At 43.2% G+C, this 24,202-nt stretch overlaps 1 protein-coding gene across 1 annotated transcript in view; it reads left to right on the top strand.

Moving 5' to 3' along the window:
• Positions 1-93: 93 nt before the first annotated feature.
• SOCS7 (suppressor of cytokine signaling 7) overlaps positions 94-24,202 on the top strand; it is a 43,991-nt gene continuing 19,882 nt past the window's right edge. Inside the window, exons 1-7 of the mRNA XM_007942003.2 lie at positions 94-1,067; positions 7,832-7,896; positions 10,301-10,405; positions 10,827-10,928; positions 11,765-11,895; positions 12,389-12,557; positions 19,406-19,534. Of these exons, the coding sequence (XP_007940194.2) occupies positions 94-1,067; positions 7,832-7,896; positions 10,301-10,405; positions 10,827-10,928; positions 11,765-11,895; positions 12,389-12,557; positions 19,406-19,534 (1,675 nt within the window). The remainder of the gene's footprint in view (positions 1,068-7,831; positions 7,897-10,300; positions 10,406-10,826; positions 10,929-11,764; positions 11,896-12,388; positions 12,558-19,405; positions 19,535-24,202) is intronic.

Below are 24,202 nucleotides of genomic sequence, written 5' to 3' on the forward strand. Positions count from 1 at the left end.
CCGGGGGCCGCGGCGGGCGGGGCTCTGGCGGGGCCCGGCCTATTCCCCACCCCAGCCCGGCTCCCAGCCTCCCGCCCTCTCTCCCTCTCCCCGATGCAGGGGGCTGAGCTCCGGGATGGCGAGGCGGCGGCGGCCGCTTCGTACCGCGTCCTGAGCCGCCTGCTCGGCTATGGAGAGGCGGCCCCCGAGTCAGGCCCGCCGCCGCCGCCCCCGGGCCATGGTCCCCCGCCGCCACCCTTCCTCGCGCGGCCGGGCCCGCGGGGTTCCCGTCCGCCGCAGCTGATGGTATTCCGCAACGTGGGTCGGCCCCCGGAGGAGGAGGACGCGGAGGCGGCCCCAGAGCCTGGATCCTCGGAACTGCTGTGCTCCCGGCACCGCTGTGCTCTCGACCCCAAGGCCCTACCGTCGGGGCTGGCGCTCGAGCGGACCTGGGGCCCGGCGGCTGGACTAGAGGCACAGTTGGCGGCTCTAGGGCTCGGGCAGCCGGCAGGGCCGGGGGTCAAGACGGTCGGTGGGGGTTGCTGCCCGTGCCCATGCCCCCCGCAGGCTCCCCCTCCGCCACCCCAGCCGCCTGCTGCCGCCCCGCAGGCCGGGGAGGACCCCACGGAAACGAGCGACGCGCTGCTGGTCTTAGAGGGCTTGGAATCCGAGGCCGAGAGCCTAGAGACTAACAGCTGCTCGGAAGAGGAGCTCAGCAGCCCGGGCCGCGGAGGAGGAGGGGGCGGCCGGCTTTTGCTGCAGCCCCCCGGTCCCGAATTACCCCCAGTCCCTTTCCCGCTTCAGGACTTGGTCCCTCCAGGGCGCCTGAGTAGAGGGGAGCAGCAGCCGCAGCAGCAGCAGCCTCCTCCGCCCCCGCCGCCTCCTGGGCCCCTCCGGCCACTCGCGGGCCCTTCTCGGAAGGGCTCCCTCAAAATCCGCCTCAGTCGCCTCTTTCGCACGAAGAGCTGCAACGGTGGCTCTGGCGGTGGGGATGGGACCGGCAAGAGGCCTTCTGGAGAGCTGGCTGCTTCAGCTGCGAGCCTGACAGACATGAGTGGCTCTGCGAGCCGAGAGCTGGACGCCGGGAGGTGAGACCGCTTAGGGCATTGGCTGACAGACTTCCTTTTCTTGTTTCATTTCCTCCCCTTTTTTTTTTCCTACTGTCAGGAAAAGATTTAGTCTTTTGGAGGAGGCAGAGACTTGGGGCTAAGGGTGGTGACAGGTGACAGCTCCAGTAGGTTCTGTGGAGGTTTCTGGTAAATTGTGGGAACAACTTTCACTCTTAAGGAATTCACACCCTGTGAAGTTTCTCATTTGACGTTTCTCTGTTGAGTTTGGAGGTCATTGGAAACCGCTCCTACCCTTTCTCTTTTCTAAGCTGTGTATCTAAGATCACCCCTTGCCTGGAAGTGTTTGGCCTTTGGGGCAAAAAGCTGGTGTTGCATCTTGACAGCTGTGCTTACTATTCTGTGTACCAGCACCTCACCCCCCTCCTCGCTTATGCATACAAATGAAGTGATGAATTTGTGCATTTGTAGGCCAGCAATCAGCTGGACATCTCTAGTCAAAGTTTTAATTTTTCTCTGGCTGTTCCCTTAGACAAGCTTGTTATCTCAAGCCTGTGTGCAGATCAGTATCTGAGAATAGAGAATAGGTTTGTTCTCAAGCCCCTGTAAGAATTTTTAAGTATGAGGTGTAGACGTTCGCATGGTAGTTCTAGGACAATTGATGAAAATTCTAGACTTTAGACTTGGAGTGGCTTGTTTTCCTCCTTTTCTGCAGGGTGGACTGCTCTCAGACATACAGTGTTAGATCTGTAGTGTTGGTTTAGAAAGCTTTCAACTTTGGTGTTGATGAAATGGGACTTCCCTTGTGGTAACTGCCATTGTGGTTTTGTGCTTTTGGATGTGTTCTTAGATTTGAATTGGTTTTGGTGCTGCTTATGTCATGATTCCTGAGATGTACTGGCAGCCATGAACCAGGGTTAAATAGCAGGTGGACTGAGTAAGTTGAAAGCCTTGCTGGTGGCTGGAATCAGTTGGGAAGCTTTTGAAAAGATCAGTATGTCTAGAGCGTAAGAATTTGAATTTTGAAACCAGTTGATCCTTCCCAGAATGACCTGAACTGGGAACCGTTCATCCATGAACTTCTCTTTTCAAGGGCACCTGGATCCTCTGCGAGGAAAGTTTGGGGTTGAGTTGCCTCTGCTGGTCCTTCTGCTATGCCCTGGGCTCATTTTGGGTATCAGGCCAAACCCAAACTCCCTAAAGAAACTAGTAGGTTGATGCATGTTGTGTGTTCAGGTAGGCCAGTGTTTCTGCATTTGTTTTTCATGAGCTCATGCTGGGAGCTCAGGTTTTGAATGGCTGCTGAAGCAGCTTATTTGTGGTAGGCACAGCATTCCATGTTTCCACTCACCAGTAGGGATGAAATTTTCATCAGATGAGTGAGGATGGAATTGAAGCTGTGGTAATGACACAGGATAGATTGCTAATGTTGTGGTTTGTTTTGCCTTTGCTCCATATTGACCAGGACTTGGTCTAGGATTCTAGAGAAGCCAAATACGAGGTGTGGCGTGAAATGAGCTGCTACGTCTAATAGATTAGGAAGGGGAAAAGGCATATAACATTTTACAGTTTTTTGGCTTTGGAAGCAGAATTTAATGGTCATTGCCTGCTCTGTCACCAACCCTCACACTAAGCACAATACAGATTTCCGCTGCAGAGCAAATTGGGCTGTGGCTCTGCAAAGAAGCTTAGTTCAGGGCACTGGAGAATTACATTTTTTGGTTCAGGGACTTTTTCTGATGAATTGGAGAGGAGCTAGGTATTTGTGTGTAAACGTTTGGTTGACTGCTGTTAGGAGTCAGCATGTTGTATAGAGAATATGGATGTCTAGATTCCATTTGGAACTCCACTGTCAGCTGTGGGATGGGTGCCAAATATGTTTTCTTCATGCTTCCCTTTTTTCTTTTTCTTTTTTTTTTTTTAAATCTGTAAAATGGGGGAGAGAGTTCTGTTTTGTTCCTGCCCTTATAGGAGTAGAATGAAAATGAGAAATCTAGATAAGGTATTTTGTGCTTTTTTGAGAAGAAGTAATAAGATTGAGCTGGTGTTTTTTTTAAGGGCTTGGGATTTGGTGCTGCTTGTTAGCTTCTCCACAGCTTACTATGTGCCAGTCTTGCTGGCAGCCTTGCAGCTGTGAGAAGCTTGGAGTGTCTGGCCAGGGTAGTTGTGATTTCTGTGGGTCTGCACCTCCTCTCTGAGGAAGTCCGCCCTGTTGGGAGGAAGGATGAGTTGGGATTTTTAGTTCTCTTGTTTTGACTGGTAGGACCTGAAAGCAGTGAGAAAGTTCAGTCTTTTGCCAAAGGGTATATGCCTTCCTCCTTTTTGTTGGAGTTAATTATGGGCCTGCAGTCCTTGCTGTATAATTTGAGGCTTTTACAGTAACCTCTAGGCCTAATTCTCTTTGCTCTTCTCAACATCTACCTTTCCCACAGCTACTGACTAGAAAGTGCTTCCTAAATCATTTTATAAGCCTTGACAGTTCCCATATTTTAACACTAAGCAAAATTTTCATTCCTTTCACATGCTTTTAAGTCTACTAACTGGGCCTGCCTGGATATACTTGGTCTTAAATACAGTATGAGCGAGCTTAGGGAACTCAAGTGGGGGAAGCAGTGGACCCAGCAGCTAATCAGGTTTCTGTTCTAGGGAACTGGGGTAGGCCTTATTATAACACACATATGTTGGATGCAGAGAGGTATCCTTCATGCCTATGGGCCTTGGTTAATACAGAATGGCTATTCAGGAAAACCAGTGGGGTTCCTAGTCTGTTTCACATATTTTGAGCTGATTGTCTTCCTTTGGATTTGATGAGAAATAGCTACTGATCTGACCTATCTTTTGGAATCAACAGACTGGAATCACTTGGTTGGAAATGGGTACCTTGTGCATTTTTCAAGATTTTGTTTTTTATTCAGTTAACAGTTGAGGCTATCACTGGCTGTCATAGTTGTGAGGTAGAGAAAAGAAGAACAGTTCTGTAGTGGTTTCCTATCTATTTGTTTGGAAAAAAAGAGAAAATTCTGGAAAGAGGGGCAGGCTGCCTTGGCATCAGTTAGGGCCCCTGCTGTCGTGGACAGATCTGGCAGACATGAAAAGCCCTTTCCTCTCTTTCCTTGGTCTTTAGATTGAAGGGAGTCTTTTTGAGTGACATGCTGACAGCAAAGTGACTTTATGGTGAGTGGAGGAAGTTCTGAGTTTATGTTTGGATTTTGGGTTCATCTTCTGTTGGTCTTTTTAACTATCTTTGTAATACATGGTTGTGGTTGGCAGCTCTCTTTGGGAATGAGCTCCCTGGCTTTAGAAATCTCTGTCCATTTGCCTTTCACTTCTTAAAATTCTCCTCACTGGCATCATTCTTAAGATTTTAGACCTTGGGCTATGCCTCTTTGCTCTTCCCTGGAAATTCCCTCCAAGGTTCTTTTGCTGGTTTATGATGGAGTTTTGGATCTGACCTTGCTGCACAGATGTCTGTGTATTGGAACTAAAAAATGAACACATGGTTTTTGTGCCTGTAGCACATGAACAGACACTAGCTTATGACATGTTGGAAATGGCACAGGCTGGCTGACTTGGCACTGTGCTTTAGCAGGGGCAGAGGTACAGTGGGGCTACAAAACCTGGTATTTGGACATCCTCATTTGGAGGCTTCTTTAGGAAAGGAATTGTGTAAGTAAGTCTTAGGGCATCAGTAGAGGCGATTTATGGACTATTTCATTGTCTACATTTGAGTTTTCAGGGAATTTGAAAACTGGCCAATGGTTTTATCTATGTGTTATCATCTGCTAGTCTAAAGCTTTTAACTCCTTTTATCCCACAGATCTGTTGCGGTAGAAATAGTAATTTGCAGGGTAGAAATGGACAGAGGCATTCTACCTCTGTTACTTGCAGCACAGGCAGTGCACAGGTGACACAAAGGACTGCCAGCTTCAGGTGGGGAACAGTTTGCCTAAGGTCTTCTGCTCTGCTCTGTTCTATCACCTGAGGTATAGCCCACAAATCCTACTCCACCCTTCAAGTCTTTCTTCTGTCAAGATGCTAGTGACCCACTGGCAAAATTATACTGGCATAACTTTTATACTCCAATTCTTGTCAAGATGATCTGGTAAGGAATAAAAATAACGTGGGAATGTAGTAGAAGGTTTGGTTAAAAATGCTATCACATCCATAGACCCAAGGAGCTGTATCATTCATGTTGCTTTCCAAAAACAGCTCACCTAGCTTAGAATGGACTTTCATCTCTCTAAAACATACCATGTGTGTAAAAGAGGATATATTAAGTATATTGTTGTTAGTTGCAGTTGGGTCTGCTCCATAGGGTTTTCAAGGCTGATCTCCAGGCCTGTCTTCTGAGGTGCCTCTGGGTGGGTTCAAACTGCCAAGCTTTCTGCTGGTAAACCAACTATTAACTGTTTGCACCACTCAGGGATTCCTATAAAGTACGTAAACTATAGAAATAATAATAAATCCGTACATAGGTACCCATCTTTATGCTCAGCAAATAGAATGTTATCCGTACCTTTGAAGAGCCCTGTGTGTTCCTTCTTGATTGCATTCCCCTTCTCTCCCTCCCCCAGCTTACCACCACCATCCTCAATTTTATGTTAATCATTCTCTTGCTTTTTTTTTTTTTTCCCCCTAAAATAGTTGTCTAGATTGGTCTTTTCATGGATGACTGCCATCAGAATGCTCTCAGGATCTTTAAGGCAGAAACTGCTTTGGGTTTTCGGTTAGGCAGTATCTCCCTGAAGAGAGATGGAAGCACACATAATTATTATTAGCTCAGCCTCCTAGACCCACCACTTCCCCAACTTTCCATCTATGAGGCCCCCTTATTTGTCAGGAAAAACCATCCTGGGGCTCTCAAATGGCTCTGCCTGGGTTTAGATTCAGATGTATTTCTTTTTCTAGATCCTAGAAATTAAGATTTTCTCCTTCAAAATGTCGGGGGCGGGGGAGAAGATGAGCTGAAGTGAGAAGGCCTCTGCAAGATATGTGTATTTGGGTACTGCCGTTCTTCAGTGTGTGGCACCGAACAGCCTCATCCCTAGCATCCTCAGCATGGGCAGATGGCAGAGTAATGCAGCTTCCTGTGAAAAGAGGCAAACAGCCAAATGGCTGAGGTGTGAACCTTTTGGAAGGCCGGTGCTATAGGTTTCTACTTGCTGAGTTTAATGTTGTACCACAAGTTAGCAAATAAAAATTAGCTTAGAAGCTCTTTAGCCATCTGAAAGTTCATGTCCAGTGGAATTAACTTTCCATTCCAGTCCCCTGGAGTGTTGGAAGTAAGCCGTAGACCATCATGATCAACTTTTATGAACACAGGGGCTGCATGTGGTGGTGTCTTATTTTTCTGTAGCCACCTCTCTGTGTGTACTGGGGGGTGGGCACTCACAGTGTGTATTCTTACGAGACTCCACAATTCTCAGCATGGAGAAGGTTGCAGAGACTGTTTGAGGATAGGTTTAGACAAGGAACCAACTAGTGTCTCAGCTTTTCCTGAGTAAGGTCTTTGTTTTGTGCTTCCGTTTGAAGTGAATTCTGAGAAGCTCAGAGATATATATTAATAAACCCATAAATATTTTCCAAAGTCAAATAATTTTAAATAGGATTTCATTTTGAATTTTTTTCCTTTGCATCCCCCTTCCCTGCACCTCCCCCCAATTGATACAATTGATAGTTGAACAGTTTATTTTATTTAGTCCTTCGAGTGAGGATATATTTAAAGGCAGGTGACCAACTGTAGTGCTTTCCAGAATCAGGCACTGAATTCTGGAGTGGGATTTTTTTTTAAGCTTGATTCATTCAGGTTTAATTTATATACCAAAACAAACAAACAAACAAAAAGCCCACCTTTTTATGGTGTCCACTTCTGTTAATTTTGACAAAGGTATACAGTCATGGTAAGTTCACCACAATCAAGATACAGTGTATTTTCATCACCCACCAAGTAGTTTCCTTTGTATAACAGTCAGTCCCTTCCTAAGGTGAGGTTTTGAGCTGGACACATTGCTGGCCAGAAAGTCTTTGACTGAGCTTTTGGGTTTCTTTCGTTTCTGACTGAAAAGCCAGTTGAAATTGGTTCAAAGTGAAGTTACCTTTTGGTGTAACTTTTCCTAGGATTCTGGGTTTTCAGTCAGGTTCCCTGGCACAGCACAAAGAAGTCAGGGGAAAGCTCCAGGGGTAGGGACCATCTTGTTTGGATGCTGGGCAGAGCCCTGAAGCTGAGGGAGCCCACTTGTTAGCTAACAGATTGGATCCATATCTGGGTACATTTGTGCACAGAGCATAGGTCTTAAGTTGTTGAAGGATGCATCCCATAGTGATATTGTCAAATCCAAATATGTTCCCTTATTCACTTTGGGACCTCTTCCTCCTAAGGGTAGGCCCAGAGGGAAAGCTGTTGCTCTGAGCTAGCTCCTGTTCAGGTCCAGAGCCTCTTTCTTGGCTCCCATGTGAAAAGCAACCCTGCCTTCCATTTCCTCCCTCTTGAAATGGACTTGCTAATTACCACTCCAGGTGTTTTATAATGCACTGAATATGGAGAGATCCAGAGGAATTTCTTGTTGCTTTATAGGGTGGTGAATTTTATAGCCAAATCTATTTAAGGAATTGCCTTAATTACTTCATTCTCTCCCTTTAAATTTTAGGCTTTATTACAAGAACGTTGCTGACAGTGACTAGGGTTTTCTTTGTTTTTCAGTGCATCTGGAACCGAGTGTCCTAGGGATTTAGATGCTTACATGTTCATTTTTTCCCCTTTATTCTGTGTGCTTTCTCACCCCTAGGAAGCCCAGGTTGACAAGAACTCAAAGTGCCTTTTCTCCGGTCTCCTTCAGCCCCTTGTTCACAGGTAAGGGTGATATATTTCTCTTTCTTCTGACATCTGAAGGTGGGAGTCCTCTGAGCCCTGTCAGGACACACTTGCAGATGGATCGCAGAGGGAGCCTCAGGCATGTCTGTAGTTATTTTCTTCATTGCATGCCTGCTGGGTTTGGGGGGAGGCTATTTTTATGGTGTGGAATGTGTTCTCCAGTTTGGATGCTTTATAGTTTGAGGTAACGACTGCTTGCTGGCAATTAGGTGACCCTAGCTCTGGTAGCATAGTGCCTAAGGCACTTGACTGCTAACCAGGAGGCTGGTGGTTCAAACCCATCAGCCACTCCTCGGAAGGAAGGTTGAGCAATTTACTTACATAGTGATACTGCCTTGAAAACCCAAGGAAGGGTCGCTGAGTCAGGTCCGACTCGAGGACACATAACAACAACAACAACAAGCAGTTATGCAGTGCTTAGAGTTCAGGGTCCTCACATGTAAATTAAAAGTTGTTGTTGTTATGTGCCATGGAATGATAAATTTACAGGATCACAGTGTGTAAAAGGCTCTTCAAAGTCATGCATTTCCTGCCCCTGCCTCCAGAGGAGTTGATGGATCATCTAATAAACATGATCCATGATTAGCTGGTCTATTTTGAAAGACTTTGGGTAAAGTGGATTATATGAGCTCTTGTCTTCCCATTTTAGGGGCTAGCAGCTCTTGCAGCTGTTCCGAGTTCTTCATTGTATCTAATTTAAGTCTGTCCTCTTGCAGCAGGGAACACAGTTGTTAAAAGTAGGAAGGGGGTTGGATATCCTTTGGTGGCTTTCTCAGAGAGAGACTTCCTATTATGTCAATCACCTATGAAGCCTCCTGCTCAAATAATAGAAAAGGTCTTTACCACGCCGCCTCAAGTTCTACACCTCAGTACCCTCACTGATTGTGACTGAGAAGATTTTTGTAAAAGATTCCAAACCCAAACACTTTCGGATGTTGATGGTTAGAAGAAGATGGTTAGAAGAATTATGATTTGGGAACGGGCATTTCTAGGAAGATGTTAAGCAGGTAGTGGGACCCCATGCTTGGGTAGACTATTATGAGCTATTAGAACAAGTGAGTTGGTACCTATAGCAAGCATCTGCTGTAGTAGAGAAGGAGGTCTCTCTTTTCTTACCTCAAGCCCCAAATTAAAGAATCTTATCCTGTGGCAGCATGTTTTCTAGTTAATAATTGCTTCCTCCTTAAAGTAAGGACCACCCACATATGTAGGCTCAGTTTCAGTGTTCTTGTTTCAGACAGCCTTACTTAGCTTACTTGCATTGCATCCTAAAGTGCCATACCTACAATCTAGACCTCTCTGATCCTGGATCAGGGCAGATGGTCACTTTAACCACTTGTCCCAGTCACTTCATTGCTCTGGGAAGTTAGTCTCTCAGTAACTAAACTGTGGTAAGTCCAGCACCAGCTTCCTAGAACTTCCACTGATGATTTTTAGAAGAACTTTTCTCATCTTAATTAGTGTTCAAGACCTTTGTAAAAACAAACAAAACAAAAATGGCATTTACGTTCCAAAAGCCTTTTAGGGATCTTGATCACCTCATTTTCTCAAATTAAAGAGCATTGGAATACTAGGTGAGGGTCTGATTCAGCCTCTTGAGTAAGAAAAAGTTGGAAATAATTAGAGAATTCCTGAGTTCTGATCTGTGGATCAGACCGTCCAAAACATACCTATTCTTGGCTGTCAACCTGAATGTTAATAAAATACCTTTTATTTTCTGGTGATTCGTAGAGAGGGAGTAGATGGGATTGGGTGGTAAGGAGAACGGAACTGCAGGACATGCTGGGAAGTAGGAGAAATCATGTGGGCCCCCCCCCACCACCACCACCAAGTTCCTCCTGAGAAGCTTCCTCCAGGCTTACCTGATTATAGAGTAATCAGCTTTGGCTGATTGTGGAGGTTGTTAGTTTTTAGGATTGTAAATGCATTTATCAGCCTTTGCCACTTCAGCTATTGGGGATTATTGCTTTCCATGTCCTTGTGGGCTTCTAACAAGCCATTTGCCTTGTTCCCTAAGGCAGAAATTGATATACAAGTCTGTAAAAATAAATTGTGTGGCTTCCATTTGAATAAAGAAAACACCTTGTTCAAGGTTATATTGTAAGTCATTTGTAGACCCAGAATTAGATGACTTTTCCGCTGTCATCCCATGTTTTTGTCCTAAAGAATCCCAAACCCTTAACACAGGGCAAAGGATTGACAGAATTTAAAATTGATTCCTCTGGTGTTCAGGGGTGATTCCAGCCCTGGGGAACATTCGACTCTGAGCTTGCTGAGAGCCGTGGACCACTCGCCTCCCTTGCTTGCCCTTTGCTTTCTTCTGCTTTCTGCCTCTGCTTTGGCAAGGTGCTTCTGTAACACGCTCGCTCCGTGAATCCCCCAGGTGAAACAGTGTCGCTTGTGGACGTGGACATCTCTCAGCGGGGCCTGACCTCTCCACATCCTCCAACTCCCCCTCCTCCTCCGAGAAGAAGCCTCAGTCTCCTAGGTATAGTCTCCTCCCTTTCCACCTTCCTTCCCTAGTGGGAGAGTGAGCTCTAGGGACCTGCTGTCCTTTGCCAGGAGCCAGACAAGCTTCTGGGTTTCTAATAATGACCCAATTATTTCCTGTCCCTCTCTCAGCACCCCTGTCATCTCTGTAAGTGCATGCTATAATATTTACCATTGGTAGGTCGATTTTATTTATTTATTTATCTTGCCCTGAATCTTTAGGAATAACCTTACACTCCTTTCCAAGCAGAGCAAACCAGATTAAAATGATTGTTGCCTTCTGTGCAAAAAGACAAGGTGAAGATCAGGCCATCTAGCCCCAGAAGGCAGCCTGATGAGCCCTCTCCCTCTTGCTTGCCTTTCCCTTGCTCATTCTGTGCTCGTATTTCTGAACCTCTTGCTTTTGTTCTCTCTTCTAGATGATATCAGTGGGACGCTGCCTACATCTGTCCTTGTGGCTCCGATGGGGTCTTCCCTGCAGTCCTTCCCCCTACCTCCGCCTCCTCCACCCCATGCCCCAGGTTAGCTTAGCTTAGAGGCAAGACTTGTAAGAGTTGGGAGTGCAAAGTGATAAATCTTTGAAGGATGGGAGGAATTGATATTTGGAAATTGTGGCACTGTGAGAAAGCCAGAACTCCCTGGAAAAGAGGCCAAGAACTAGTTTTTCTTACTTTTTTTAATGGCGGTGAATTTGATTTTTGTTAGGGATAAAAGTCTATTAAATATTTTTGTCTCTTTGCTGCTAAGACTATTTTGCAAATCTCAAGTAGATGGCACTTAGGAAATTACCTTAGTATCGTGAAAAGTATAATATGTAGCTGCTTTTCAAATTTCTGAGGTTTTCCTAAGCTTTTCGTGTTTACTGCAGCCTTGTAAATAAGTACCACATTTAGTAGCCCACACCTACTTTGCCAGCCTCCAGTGCCCAAGGAATAAAATGAATGAAATCACCATACTTTTCTACTTGCCTGGTAAAATCATTACGCTTCTTGGGCAAGTAAGCGAGTCACTATTTCCAAGGCTGCTTTTCCGGAACTTCACCTCGAGGTGGGAGAAGTTGGAATCGCTCTAGGCTGGTGAAGCCCCTCAAGTAGTCACCTTAGTCAGGTTAGTGAGCAGCTCCTTTTTGCCTTTCCTGGGGTTGAATGCCCCACCCATCCTTCACAGCTCACACAAGCCCACACAGCTTCGTGTTCCAGTCCATCCAGCTCTTCCCACTGCTTTGGCTCTCACCCTTTCCAGCTTAGCTTCTAATGCCTTGCCCCTCTTCAGTTAGCATCTCTGTTTGCGGGGAGGGTATGCTTGTGGTTGGGAGCAACAAGGAGAAATAAGTGGCCACCACTCTCTTGCCCTGCAGATGCATTTCCCCGGATTGTTCCCATCAGAGCAGCTGAATCCCTGCATAGCCAGCCTGCCCCACACTTCCAGTGTCCCCTCTACCGGCCTGACTCAAGCAGCTTTACAGCCAGCCTTCGAGAATTGGAGAAAGTAGGTGGTGCCTGAGGACTGACAGCTCTCTTCTCTCCCCTTCACCCCTCCTAATTCTGTATCCAGGCTATCTTTTTATTATTTTTAGAGGAAGAGTAGTTTCCTTGCCTCCATAGTTACAGTGACAAAACAGTATGCTGCTGTTATTAATTCCGTAGAAGATGTAGTAATATTGGATTTGGAAAACAAAATTTGAACATGATGAAGAAAAGTTCTGGAGAAATTTTTACATTTTTAAGCTGATCTTGATGAATTAACTGACCCAGTTCTCAGGGATGGAATTGCAGTTACTCTTCTGTTACTTTGAAGGCTGAAAGCATAATGAGCCATTACTATTAATGAGCGTTGGTAATGGTTGGACCATTTTCAGCTGCTTTTACCTCTTGAAATATTTTGGAGAATGGGGGATTCTCCTGTGGTAAGGTAGACTGTGCTGAAAATGTTGCCATTTTTCTGTTCTGTTAACTACATGACTACTTCTTATCTTTGACAGTGTGGTTGGTATTGGGGGCCAATGAACTGGGAAGATGCAGAGATGAAGTTGAAAGGGAAGCCTGATGGTTCTTTCCTGGTACGAGACAGTTCTGATCCTCGTTATATCCTGAGCCTCAGTTTCCGATCACAGGGTATCACCCACCACACTAGAATGGAGCACTACAGAGGTAAGAGTTGTTGGAGGTCCCCTCAAACCAAACACTGTTGGTGACTTGCTTGTGACTCATAGTGACCCTGTGGGACAGGGTAGGACTGCCCCATAGGGTTTCCAGGGTTGTAAATCTTTACAAAAGCAGATCGCCACATCTTTGTCTCATGAAGCGGCTGGTGAGTTTAAACTGCTGACCTTTAGGTTTGCAGCTGAGTACTTTAACCACTGTGCCACCAGAGCTCTTTGGAGCTCCCCCAGCCAAAACCAAACTCACTGCCATTGAGTTGATTCCAACTCATAGCGACGTTTCCAAGGTGGTAAATCTTTACAGAAGTAAATTGCCCCATCTTTCTTTCATGGAGTAGCTGGTGGGTTTAGAACCACCAGCCTTCTGGTTAGCAGTCAAATGCCTTAGACACTATGCCACTAGAGCTCTTTTGGAGGGGCCTGATAAGAAATGTCAGTCAGGGTTGCAGAGTAGGCCTACAGTTTCTTATCTGATATCCTCAGGGCAAATTATGTTTTATAATTGAGAAATTTTCACATTTTTGAACCAAAAAAAAAAAACCCACTGCTATCAAGTTGATTCCTATTCATAGTGACCCTATGGGACCAGAGTAGAACTTCAAGGCTGTAAATCTTTACGGAAGCAGACTGCCATGTCTTTCTCCTGTGGAGCAGGGTTTGAACTCCTGACCTTTTGGTTAGCAGCCAGGTGCCTTAACTGTTGCTTAACTACTACTAGAAAGGGTTGTTGTTGTTGTTGTTATTTGCTGTCGAGTCGGCCCCGACTCATAGTGACCCCTCCTTGGGTTTCTGAGGCAGTATCACTACGGAAGTAGGATTGCCCAACCTTCCTTCCGAGGAGTGGCTGGTGGGTTTGAACCATATACTATATAACACACTCATTTGGATCTGGACCATTATCCAGCAGTTAAAGCACATTGGTAATTTCTGTAGGGAAATGTGAATAGTTACACTAAAGGGGGTAAATAAAGACCTGAAGGTGCCTCCCAAAAGGTTAAATTAGGGTTTATTTTATTTTGTTTAGTTTTCACTGTGATTTGGGTGAAAGTTTACAGAGCAAATTCATTTTCCATGCAGTAGTGTATATACATTTTGTTTCATGATGTTGACTGCAATCCCCCACATTGTAACAGCTCTCTTCTCACTTTCTCCTTGTAGTTACCCCAAAAGGTTAAGTGAGGTTTTGTTGCCAAATGTTTTGTTGCAAATGTTGCCAAACCTTTTGTTGCCAAAAGGTTTCCAGAATTGTGAATAGGGGATCATGAGCCTATATCCCTGAACTAGGAACAAGGGTAAGAGAGATGGGAAAGTGCAGAGAAAGCTGAAGATGTGGTTCTTTGTCCTTAGACTTTTACAGATTGGTTAGATCCTTGGTTGTGTATATCCAGCAATGAGATAGGAGCATGTTGGCTCTCTTCCCTTTGTCATCTCAAGTATTTGAGTGTCTCAGAATGACTTTAGGAGTTTGTCAGACCTCAGGGCTTCACTGAGGATTTATAAGATATCTTCTTTCCTTTCTTAATTTTTTTATACTATAATTGTCTGAAGAAGTTCTGGTGGTATAATGCCCAAGGCATTTGACTGCTAACCAGAAGGTTGGCCATTCAAATCCACCAGCCATTTCATGGAGAGAAGACTGGGCAATCTACTTCCGTAAAGATTTACTGCCTCAGAAGCCCAAAGGGAGTTGCTGTGATTCGGAATCAACTCAATGGCAGTGAGTTTTTTGTTTTTTTTTTTTTAAATAATTGTTTGAGTATGCTATGTATGTATATATTGAATAGATAGTAAAAGCACCTTTTTATCAGCCTACCAATTTCACTCCCCACCCTAGAGGTAGCTGCTGTTAGCAGTTAGATGTTTATTCTTCTTGACATTTTTCTTTAATTTATATGTATAAGCGCACTCTCTCTCTGTCTCTCTGTCTCTCTCTCTCTCTCTCTCTGTGTGGTTTTACAAAGGATCGTATCCTGGTTAAGTGTCCAGGAGAACTTTCATTTTAAGCTCATTTAAACCTACCTTATTCTTTTTACATTAGTACAAAATAGCGTTATGAATATGCTGTTATTTAATTCTTCTGCTATCAAAGTTTATTTAGCTTTATTTCTAGTTATTCTCTATTATAAATAATATACAGTGAATATTCTTGCTTATGCCTCCTTGTACACATGTGGGAATGTTTTTCTAAGACATCTGGAATGGAATTTTTGAATAAAAAGCAATACATATCTAAAGTTGATAGAAACTGCCAGTTTGCCTTCCAATACACTGCCAATTACATTCTTACCAATAGTGAATGAGACTACCTGTTTCTCCACTACCTTATCCAGCCTTAGATATTAGTAATCTTTTAAGTTTATGCCACAGTTAATAGATTAAAATAAATTTTAATTTGCATTTCTGGGATTTTAGTGAGTTTAAGCATTTCATATATATTTCATCTTCTGTAAGTGGCACATACCTGTTTTTCTGTTGGATGTATGTATACATGTTGATGTATGTATAGCTCTTTGTGTATTCTGGTTATTAGTCCTATGATAGATGTCTGTTACTTTCTTATGACTTCTTTTGTCACATAAACCAAATAAAAAATCAAACCCACTGCCATTGAGTTAATTCCGACTCATAGCAACCTTTTAGGATGGAGTAGAACTGCCCCATAGGATTTCCAAGGCTGTGAATCTTTTTGGAAGCAGACTGCCTCGTCTTTCTCCCATGGAGGGGCTGATGGATTTGCACTACTGACCTTTTAGTTAGCACCCGAATGCTTTAACCATTATGCTACCAGTGCTCCCTTTTGTCACATAACCAAAAAAAGGCCCCGAACTTACCGCTGTCGAGTTGATTGCAACTCATAGGGACTCCTCCTTGGGTTTACGAGGCGGTATCTCTACGGAAGTAGATTGCCCCATCTTCCTTCCAAGGAGCGGCTGGTGGGTTTGAACCGCCAGCTTTCTGGTTAGCAGTCAAATGCCTTAGGCACTGCTTTTGTCACATGTTGTTGTTGTTGTTATGTGCTGTCGAGTCAGACCCAACTCATAGCGACCCCTTCTTGGGTTTCCAAGGCAGTATCACTACGGAAGTAGATTGCCCCATCTTCCTTCCGGGGAGTGGCTGGTGGGTTTGAACCACTAGCCTTCTGGTTAGCAGTCAAGTGCCTTAGCCACTATGCTACCAGAGCTCCCATAGAGGCCTTTAATTTTAGGTAGTAATCTGCCTTTTTTTGACTTAAGTTCTGTTTTAAGAAAGACTTCTTTCCCCTTTGCCTTTCTCTACCTTTGCTGACTTTTTCATAAGAAGAATTAGAAGGACTGGAGCTATGAATAAGGAAAAAAATCTCAAACTCATTTGAATGTTGATACAGGCCTTGGTTTCAATCACTAGAAGAAATGCTGGAGGGGATAGGGAAGGGAGAATCAGGTTCTCATTTTAAAATACTCTAAATTGGAGGGGCTGAACAAGGTGTCGAAGAAGCAGAACAGGCCAGTAAAACTCTTGATAGAAGACACAAACCGGGATCATTAGACAAATTCTCCCATGCTTTGTTCCAAAGCTTACCATCTGGAGATACTCTCATGGATTGACTTGTGTTCCCCCAAAATATGTGTTGTAAATCCTCACCTATATGTGGTTATAATCTCAGTTGGAAATGGGTTTTCTTTGTTATATTAATGAGACAGAATTAGTATAAGGTGTGTCTTCAGTTTGTCTTTTGAGATATAAAAGAAATTAAACAAACAAATGAAAGAAACAGAGATAGGGGAAGAGAGCTGGCAGCCACATGAAGATGTCCAGGAGCATATGCTCAGAAGAGACAAGGACCTTGTCCCAGAGCTGACAGAGAAAGCTTTCCCCTAGAGCCGACGCCCTGAATGTGCACCTCTTGCCTCCTAACTGTTAGAAAATAAATTTCTGTTCGTCAGAGCTACCCATTGTGGTATTTCTGTTACAGCATCACTGGATAACTAAGACAATTTGGTACTGGAAGAGTGGGGTGCTGATCTAACAGATACCTAAAATGTGGATGTGGTTTTGGAATTGGGTATTGAATAAAGACTAGAAGAGTTTTAAGGTGCCTAATACCCCTCTTTTTCCTACTTCCGTAGTGATACTGCCTCGGAAACCCAAGGAGGGGTCGCTATGAGTCGGGGCCGACTCGATGGCAAATAACAACAACAACAATACCCCTCTGCAAAAATCAAACTTATTGCCGTCAAGTTGATTCAACTCATAGTGACCCCTCTTTAGGTTTCCGAGGCAGTATCTCTATAGAAGTAGATTACTCAGTCTTCTTCTGAGGAGTGGCTGGTGGGTTTGAACCACCAGCCTTCTGGTTAGCAGTCAGATACCTTAGACACCACACCACCAGAGCTCCCAAGGTGCCTGATAGTAAAAGCCTATTTTAAGGAGCTCTGGTGGTGTAGTGCCCAAGGCATTTGACTGTTAACCAGAAGGTTGACAGTTCAAACCCACCAACCACTCCACAGAAGGAAGACTGCGCAATCTCCTTCCATAAAGATTTACTGCCTTAGAAACCCAAAAGGGGTTTCTGTGAGTCAGAATCAACTTGATGGCAATGAGTTTGGTTTGGTTTTTAATAGTAAAAGCCTAGATTGCCTTGAAGAAACTGTAAATTGTGGATGTCAAAGGCAAGTCTAGTGAGGGCTCAGAAGCAAGTGGAGGGCTATAAAGTCTCTTTTGTCTTAAAAACACATGCAGTGCCAGCAACACAATGTTGTTAGAAATGTGGATGTTAAATGTGCTTCTGATGAGGCTTTAAAAGAAAATGATGGACATACAATTAGACAGTGGTGGAAGGGTGGTGCTTGCTATGCAGTGTCAAAGAACTTGTCTGGATTATGTTCAAAGGTTTGGTGGAAAAAGAAACTTGTAAGTGATGAACTTGGATATCTGGTTGAGGAAATTTCTAAGCAAGATCTTAAAGGGGCTGTGTGATTTTCCTTGCTGCTTATAATAAAATGCAAGAGGAAAGAGATGGAGTTAAAAATAAATAGCACAAAATAAAAACAGAGCTTAAAGATTTTGAAAATTGTGTTGTACAAACTAAGGACACATGCCCTTAAATGTTCACCAAAGATGTGGCTACGTAATCTTTTGTCAAAGACATTGAATCTATGACTGATGGATCTCACCAGCCACCACGGCAGAAAACCCTAGACTAAAGGTGGCAGAGAAAGAACGAAAGGCAAGAACGCTGTCTGCCTTTTGGAATTCTGCAGACAGGAAACAGGCAAGGGAGCTGCATCTGTTGTCCTCCAGGAAAAGAAAGGGACCATCCCTGGAGCAGCTTGGTGATCAGCAGAGCTGTTGACAGAGGCACAGGAACCAGGGCCTTCTCAGTTTCAAAGGGGGTGCCATGGTCTCCTGGATCTCAAAGGGTGGGGCCATAGCCTCCTAAGTTTCAAAGAGTCTGATCTTCATCAGCTCAGTTCTTTAAGGTATACCAGGGGGATGGGGTCATTGCTCAAAGCTGAGGGGGGTGGGGCTGCCATGCTCAGAAAGCAAAAGAATAGGGCCTGCTGGGCCAGGGCAGTGGGGTTGCCACTCAGATGAACTAGACTCAGATCTGCTGTTCTCCTGAGCAGTTAGGACCCCTTTTTAGTATATCTTTTGTGGGTGGTTCCCTTGTATCTAGTGCTTTAGTTTTTCTCTTCTTTTGTTGTTTTGTCATGGGAATTCCGATTCCCTTTTGGTTTTGGAACCCTAAAGTTTGAGATGGAATTTTTGTAATGTGTTAGGACATGGGGTTTTAGAAGCTAAAGAAAGACAGACTCAGGATTTGACTTCTGTGCCTAACACATGAATGAGTGAGATCCACAAAACTGCTATTGTTCTCTTTCCTTGACTATTCGTGAGCATATGAAGACTAGATCTTCTTGAAGGGGATGTCATTTAAACTTACTTTTGCTATGAATCTTTTACTATTATCGACATAAGCCATACATATGTGTGTGTGTGTATAAACAATTTGGGTGAAAGTTTATAGATCAAATTAGTTTCCCATTCAATGCTTTATATATATTTGTAACATTAGTTGCAATCCCCTCAGTGTAACAGCATGCTTTCTACTTCATTCCCGAGTTCCCTGTTTGCATTGTTTATCTTTCCTGACCCTTCCTGCCTTTTGAACTTTATTTTTGGGCAAGCTGCCCTTTTGGTCTTGTATGGCTGATTGTTCTGAGGAGTGGGTTCCTCATGGGTGTTATCATTTACTTTATAAGGCCTGTCTGTTTGGCTGTAAGGTGATGTCTGGGAGTGGGTTTAGTTTCAGGTTTGAAGGGTCTTTATAGGAAAGTTCAGAGTCTATGATTTAAGGATTCATGTTTATACTTGACATACTTTTTATCTGTTTTTATGACTTGAATTTATTACTTGCTTGTTTAAAAAGATAAAAATCTTATGAGACCTCATTTATATCTTATTAAAGGCAACATTACTCTTCCCATTAATGTGGGATGTTGTTTCAGGAACCTTTGTCAAACTCAGCTTATCTACAAACTATTCTCCCAAAAGTGAGAATCATTAAAATGTTTCAATCAGCCTTGCAGACCTTTCAGACATTTTCTTCCCCATTTAATGGATTTCAGCCCTTTGTCAAAGATCGGCTGACCATAGGTCGATGGGTCTATTTCTGGGTTCTCAGTTCTATTCTGTTGGTCTATGTATCTGTCATTAAACCAATACCATGCAGTTTTGACTACTGTGGCTGTATAGTAGGTTTTGAGATCCGGCAGTGTGAGACCTCCTACTTTGTTCTTACTTGCAGACCTTTCTAAAGTAAGTTTTACATTTTACTTCTTAATTTTCCAATGGCAGGAACCTTCAGCCTATGGTGTCACCCCAAGTTTGAAGATCGCTGTCAATCAGTGGTAGAGTTCATTAAGAGGGCCATCATGCACTCCAAGAATGGGAAGTTTCTCTATTTCTTGAGATCCAGGGTTCCAGGTAAGACTGTAGTTACACTGATTATTTACCTTACTTTGGTATGATCTTGTACAGTATCAAAATGCCAAAAAAAAGAAAGCAGAACACCACTCATACTTTTGAAGCTTTTTTCTTGGCTCTTACAGTAGCAACTACGTTTCCTAGAGTCACATGGTCAATCTCCTATCTTTGTGCATTAATCCTTCAACATATTGAATAGTAGTAGTCTTTGCTTAACATGAATGAGAAAGCTGACCCCCACCTCTGATGTCCAGGCATCATGTGAACATTTGACATTCAGAAGTGGTGGTTTTTTTTTTGGTCCCTGTTCCAGGCATATTGGTCCTTAAATGGGAACCAGAGAGTTGAGAGCCCTATAAGGTCAGTTCTGCAGGGACAGGGAAAGTAAAAGAGTGCTAGAATGGCAGTGATGAGCATCCAAGAGGCTGGATTCATTTGCAGCCTGTTTGGAAGTATCTTCTGTGGGTCTGTCCATGACATATCATAATACTGTCAAAGAATAGATATGTTTTGTTGTATCTTGTCTCCTTACCAGTGTTGACAACAAAGACTTCTCTCCATTTGGGCTCACTGGGCACTTCCCCTCCTTGCTGTTGTGGTCATACAGCCTTCCTGCCTCCTAAATAGGGCGCTATCTGCATCATCTCTGTTGCAGAGAAAGAAGAGATGGTTTGGAAGAACCTGCTTTTACAGTATTAGGAGAAGTAAAATAAGGACAAGCACGTTAATATGAGGAATTTGTAAGATACAAAAGAACAGAACTTAAAATGAGAACTTCATACTTTCCCATGGAATCAAATTAAGATTCTTAAACAAGGTGCCAAGAAATTGCTCTAAAAAGTAGAAGTCGCAGGGGAGCCTCAGGCAGAACATCAGTGCCAGGACTGAGCCAGGTTACAGGAATGTTTTTATAATCTTGGTGATTTAAATAAGGCATGACAGGGTGTGAACTGTATTAATTCTCACTTCATTTAGTATTTGCTCAGTGCTGTCAACACAGTTGGGTCTCATGCAGTTGACTTGGTTAAAGGGAAAAGTTAAAATTTTTCCTTACAGGAATTGCCTCTGCCTAGCAATTTTTTTTTTTTTTTTTTAATTTTTATTGTGATTTGGGTGAAAGTTTACACAGCAAATTTACTTTCCATATAGCAGCTCACATACACTTTGTCTCATGACATTGACTGCAGTTTCTCACAATCTGCTTAGCAGTTTTTAAAGTTTTTTTTTTTTTTTAATTTATTGAAAGTAATCTATGTTACTGGATATTGAAAATAAGTCACATCTCTGCCCTCAGAGAACTCATAGCCTCAAAGAAGAGACAGTTAGGAGACAAAGGCTAGAGTACATTTAAATTAAATTCAAGGCACAGTGATGATTGACAAGGGAACGATTATCAATTCTGCATGTGGGTGAATCAGGGAGATCTCAGAAAGGGTGTTTGACTCCAGAACACTATCTACTTGGAGAGTATTGAAAGACTTCATGGAGTCTCAGTGGTGTGGTACAGCTTACTTCAGCCATAAATATTTTTGAATGCCTAAAAATATCTAGCTCTGTCTACAGAAATTAACTAAGGTTCATAACATTGCATTAAGGGCCAGAGGGAAAAAAAAAAAACCAACCAGCCAACCAGTTGCCATCAAATCAATTTCAGTCCACAGTGAGCCCACGTGTGTCAATGTGGAACTGCTCTCCACAGGGTTTTCAGTGTCTGTGATCTTGTGGTGGTAGATAACCGGGACTTTTTTACGAGACTCCTCTGGGTAAATTCAAACCACCGACCTTTCAGTTACTAGCCAAACATCTAACTGTACCACCCAGGAACTCCTAAGAGCTTGTGTTAATTGCTGCCATGTATTGAGTGCCTGTCATGTACCAAGTACTTTACTAAGTTCTTTATTTGAATATCTCTGATTTCTTAGGACAGTGCCAAAGTTAGCTACTGGATCAGTCTATTGAAAAAATAATAGATAATACTTTTATTTTTCTTTCACTAGTAAAGAAACTGTGAGGGTGAGGCTTAAAAGTTAAATTATTCACTCTAAAGCTCACTTGGGAGCTCTGGTAGCATAGTGGCTAAGACACTTGCCTGCTAACCAGACGGCTGGCGGTTCAAACCCACCAGCCACTCCTCAGAAGGAAGGTTGGGCAATCCTACTTCCGTAGTGATACTGCCTCGGAAACCCAAGGAGGGGTCGCTATGAGTCGGGGCCGACTCGACGGCACATAACAACAACAACAACAACAACAACAAAGCTCACTTTGCTGATGAGTGCTGAAGCCAGGATTCAAACCCAGGCCCAACTGACTCCAAATATTATGCTTTATTCTCCACCACTCTCTTATGGGAAAGGGTAGCAGTAATCAAATTAAAAATTGAGTTTGCTGGGATTTGTGGAGACTACATAAGATGCATTTGAATTAGGGTGTTGACCAAGACATTGTCATGGAAGAAGTGCAGCCAGAATGCGCCTTAGATGTGAGGATAGTAAGACTTCATCTCACACACTTTGTTATCAGGAGGGACCAGTCCCTGGAGTGGGACATCATGCTTGGTAAAGTAGAAAGTTAGCAAAAAAGAGGATTCTGGGGAAAAAAAAAAAAAGAAAAAGAAGATTCTCAATGAGATGGATTGACACAGTGGCTACAACAGTGGGCTCAAAGATAGCAGTGATTGTGAGGATAGCACAGGACCAGACGTTGTTTTGTTTTGTTGTACTTAGGGGGTCACTATGAGTTGGAACTGACTTGACATCACCTAACAGCAAGACATAAATCAGAATTGTGTTGATGAGTAGATATCTTTCTGGGACCTGTGATGAATGCTTACAGGTAGGATATCTATTTGTAATTAAGTCGAGAAGGCAAAGCAAAGGTAGTATTTTCCCCTAGACCCTAAGTGACTTCTCTTTGAAGGGTAGGGATGAAGAAAACAAAGCCACTGTTCTCCTTTACCATTGCTTGCTGCCCTCCTTTGCTTATCATAAAAGTATAGGCATTATATGAGGCTTATTTTATTAAGGGAGAAGATTGGAGTGAGGAAGTAGTGGTTATTAGCATTTAAGCTGTGCTTTGTGTCAGTCTCCACCAGGGATTTTAATTCAAATTCTAAAAGGTACTTGTATGTTCAAACTTTGGGATGATGATAATTGTTGAAGGACACTTTGAATTCTGGCTCCACTAATGTCCAAGATTTTATGTTAAACCAGTTACATCCTCTTTTTTGAGATTGCTGTCTGATGGTAGGGGTTCACTTTTATAACTGTGAGATGGGGCTAGACTGAAATGTAATCAGTGACCTCACATTTGTTAGGACCATGTGCCAATATTATAATGAGAAGGGGTACAGGGAAATCAAGCTCAGGTACCATCATTTTTGCCCAGGGCCCCTCCCTCAGATGCTAATTATTCAATTTCTCTTATTCCTTTTACTCCTTATTTGATACCTCCAGAACTTTCCCACTAGTCCTGGCTTTGTTATTCCTGTGATCCCTGGCATCCTTTTATACTAGTCTTGATGCCCTGCTAGTGTAGTGCATCCAGTTCTGGGATTTGAGACAGAAAAATCTGAGTTTACATCCTGGCTCTGCAACTCACTGTACCTTAGTTTTTTAACCTGTTTAGGAGGGACAAAAAAGAGAAAAAGTGAGATTGTGATGTCCCCTAGGAGGTTTTTTTGGTAAGGGTTACATGAAGTAACAACTAGCTCCTTACAGGCATTCAGCAGCAACAGTTATCATCCCATCCTTGCTTGGCAGTGGGAAGGATTCAGAGCCTAGCATGCAGCCTCCTCTAATAATGCTAGGACTCCATCGTACATGTGTGCAAACCAAACTTCTCCTGGCTTATCTTCCTCTTTGTGTTTATTAGCTCAGTATATAGAATAGCGAGCGGTAACACAGACAATTTGTACTGGACTACTAATCAAATGGTTGGTAGTTTGAACCCTCCCAACAGCACTGTTGAAGAAAGACCTGGTCATTTGCTTCTGTAAGGATTACAGCCAAGAAAACCCTACAGAACTCATTTCTCCTATATAACACATGGGGTTGCCATGAGTCAGAATTGATTTGAAGACAAAAGGTTTGGTTTTTCGTCTACCCATTACCTAGCCTTAACAGTCATCAAGCCCATGGCTAGTCCTGCTCTGTTCACAAACCTGTCCGTCCCTCATAGCAGATTATTATTATTATTTGTATAAATTTAAAATTGAAATGCAACATACGTAAAAATTAATAAATCACTTATTTTGTATGAACCAAACAAAACCAAACTCATGGCCGTTGAGTTGATTTCGACTCATAGCAACCCCTCCTTGGATTTCCGAGGCGGTGTTTCTTTGGAAGTAGATTGCCCAGTCTTCCTTCTGAGGAGTGGTTGGTAGATTTGAACTACCAGCCTTCTGGTTAGCAAGCCGATGCCTTAGGCACTATGCCACCAGAGCTCCCGGTTTAGTTATTTTGTATAGTTCTTACTATTTTGGAGAAAATCCAGGTATCTTATTATCTGTAGATATTTCATATGTTTCTTTGAAAGATAATGACTTTTTTTTTTTTAATTATTATTTATTGTAATTTGGGTGAAGATTTACAGAGCAAATTCACTTTCCATACAGCAGTTCACATATACTTTGTCTCATGTCATTGACCACAGTTTACTACAATGCAA

The sequence above is a fragment of the Orycteropus afer genome, unplaced genomic scaffold (genome assembly GCF_000298275.1).
Source record: "Orycteropus afer afer isolate SDZICR_OR568_19922 unplaced genomic scaffold, OryAfe1.0 scaffold00085, whole genome shotgun sequence".
Taxonomy (NCBI): Eukaryota; Metazoa; Chordata; class Mammalia; order Tubulidentata; family Orycteropodidae; genus Orycteropus; species Orycteropus afer.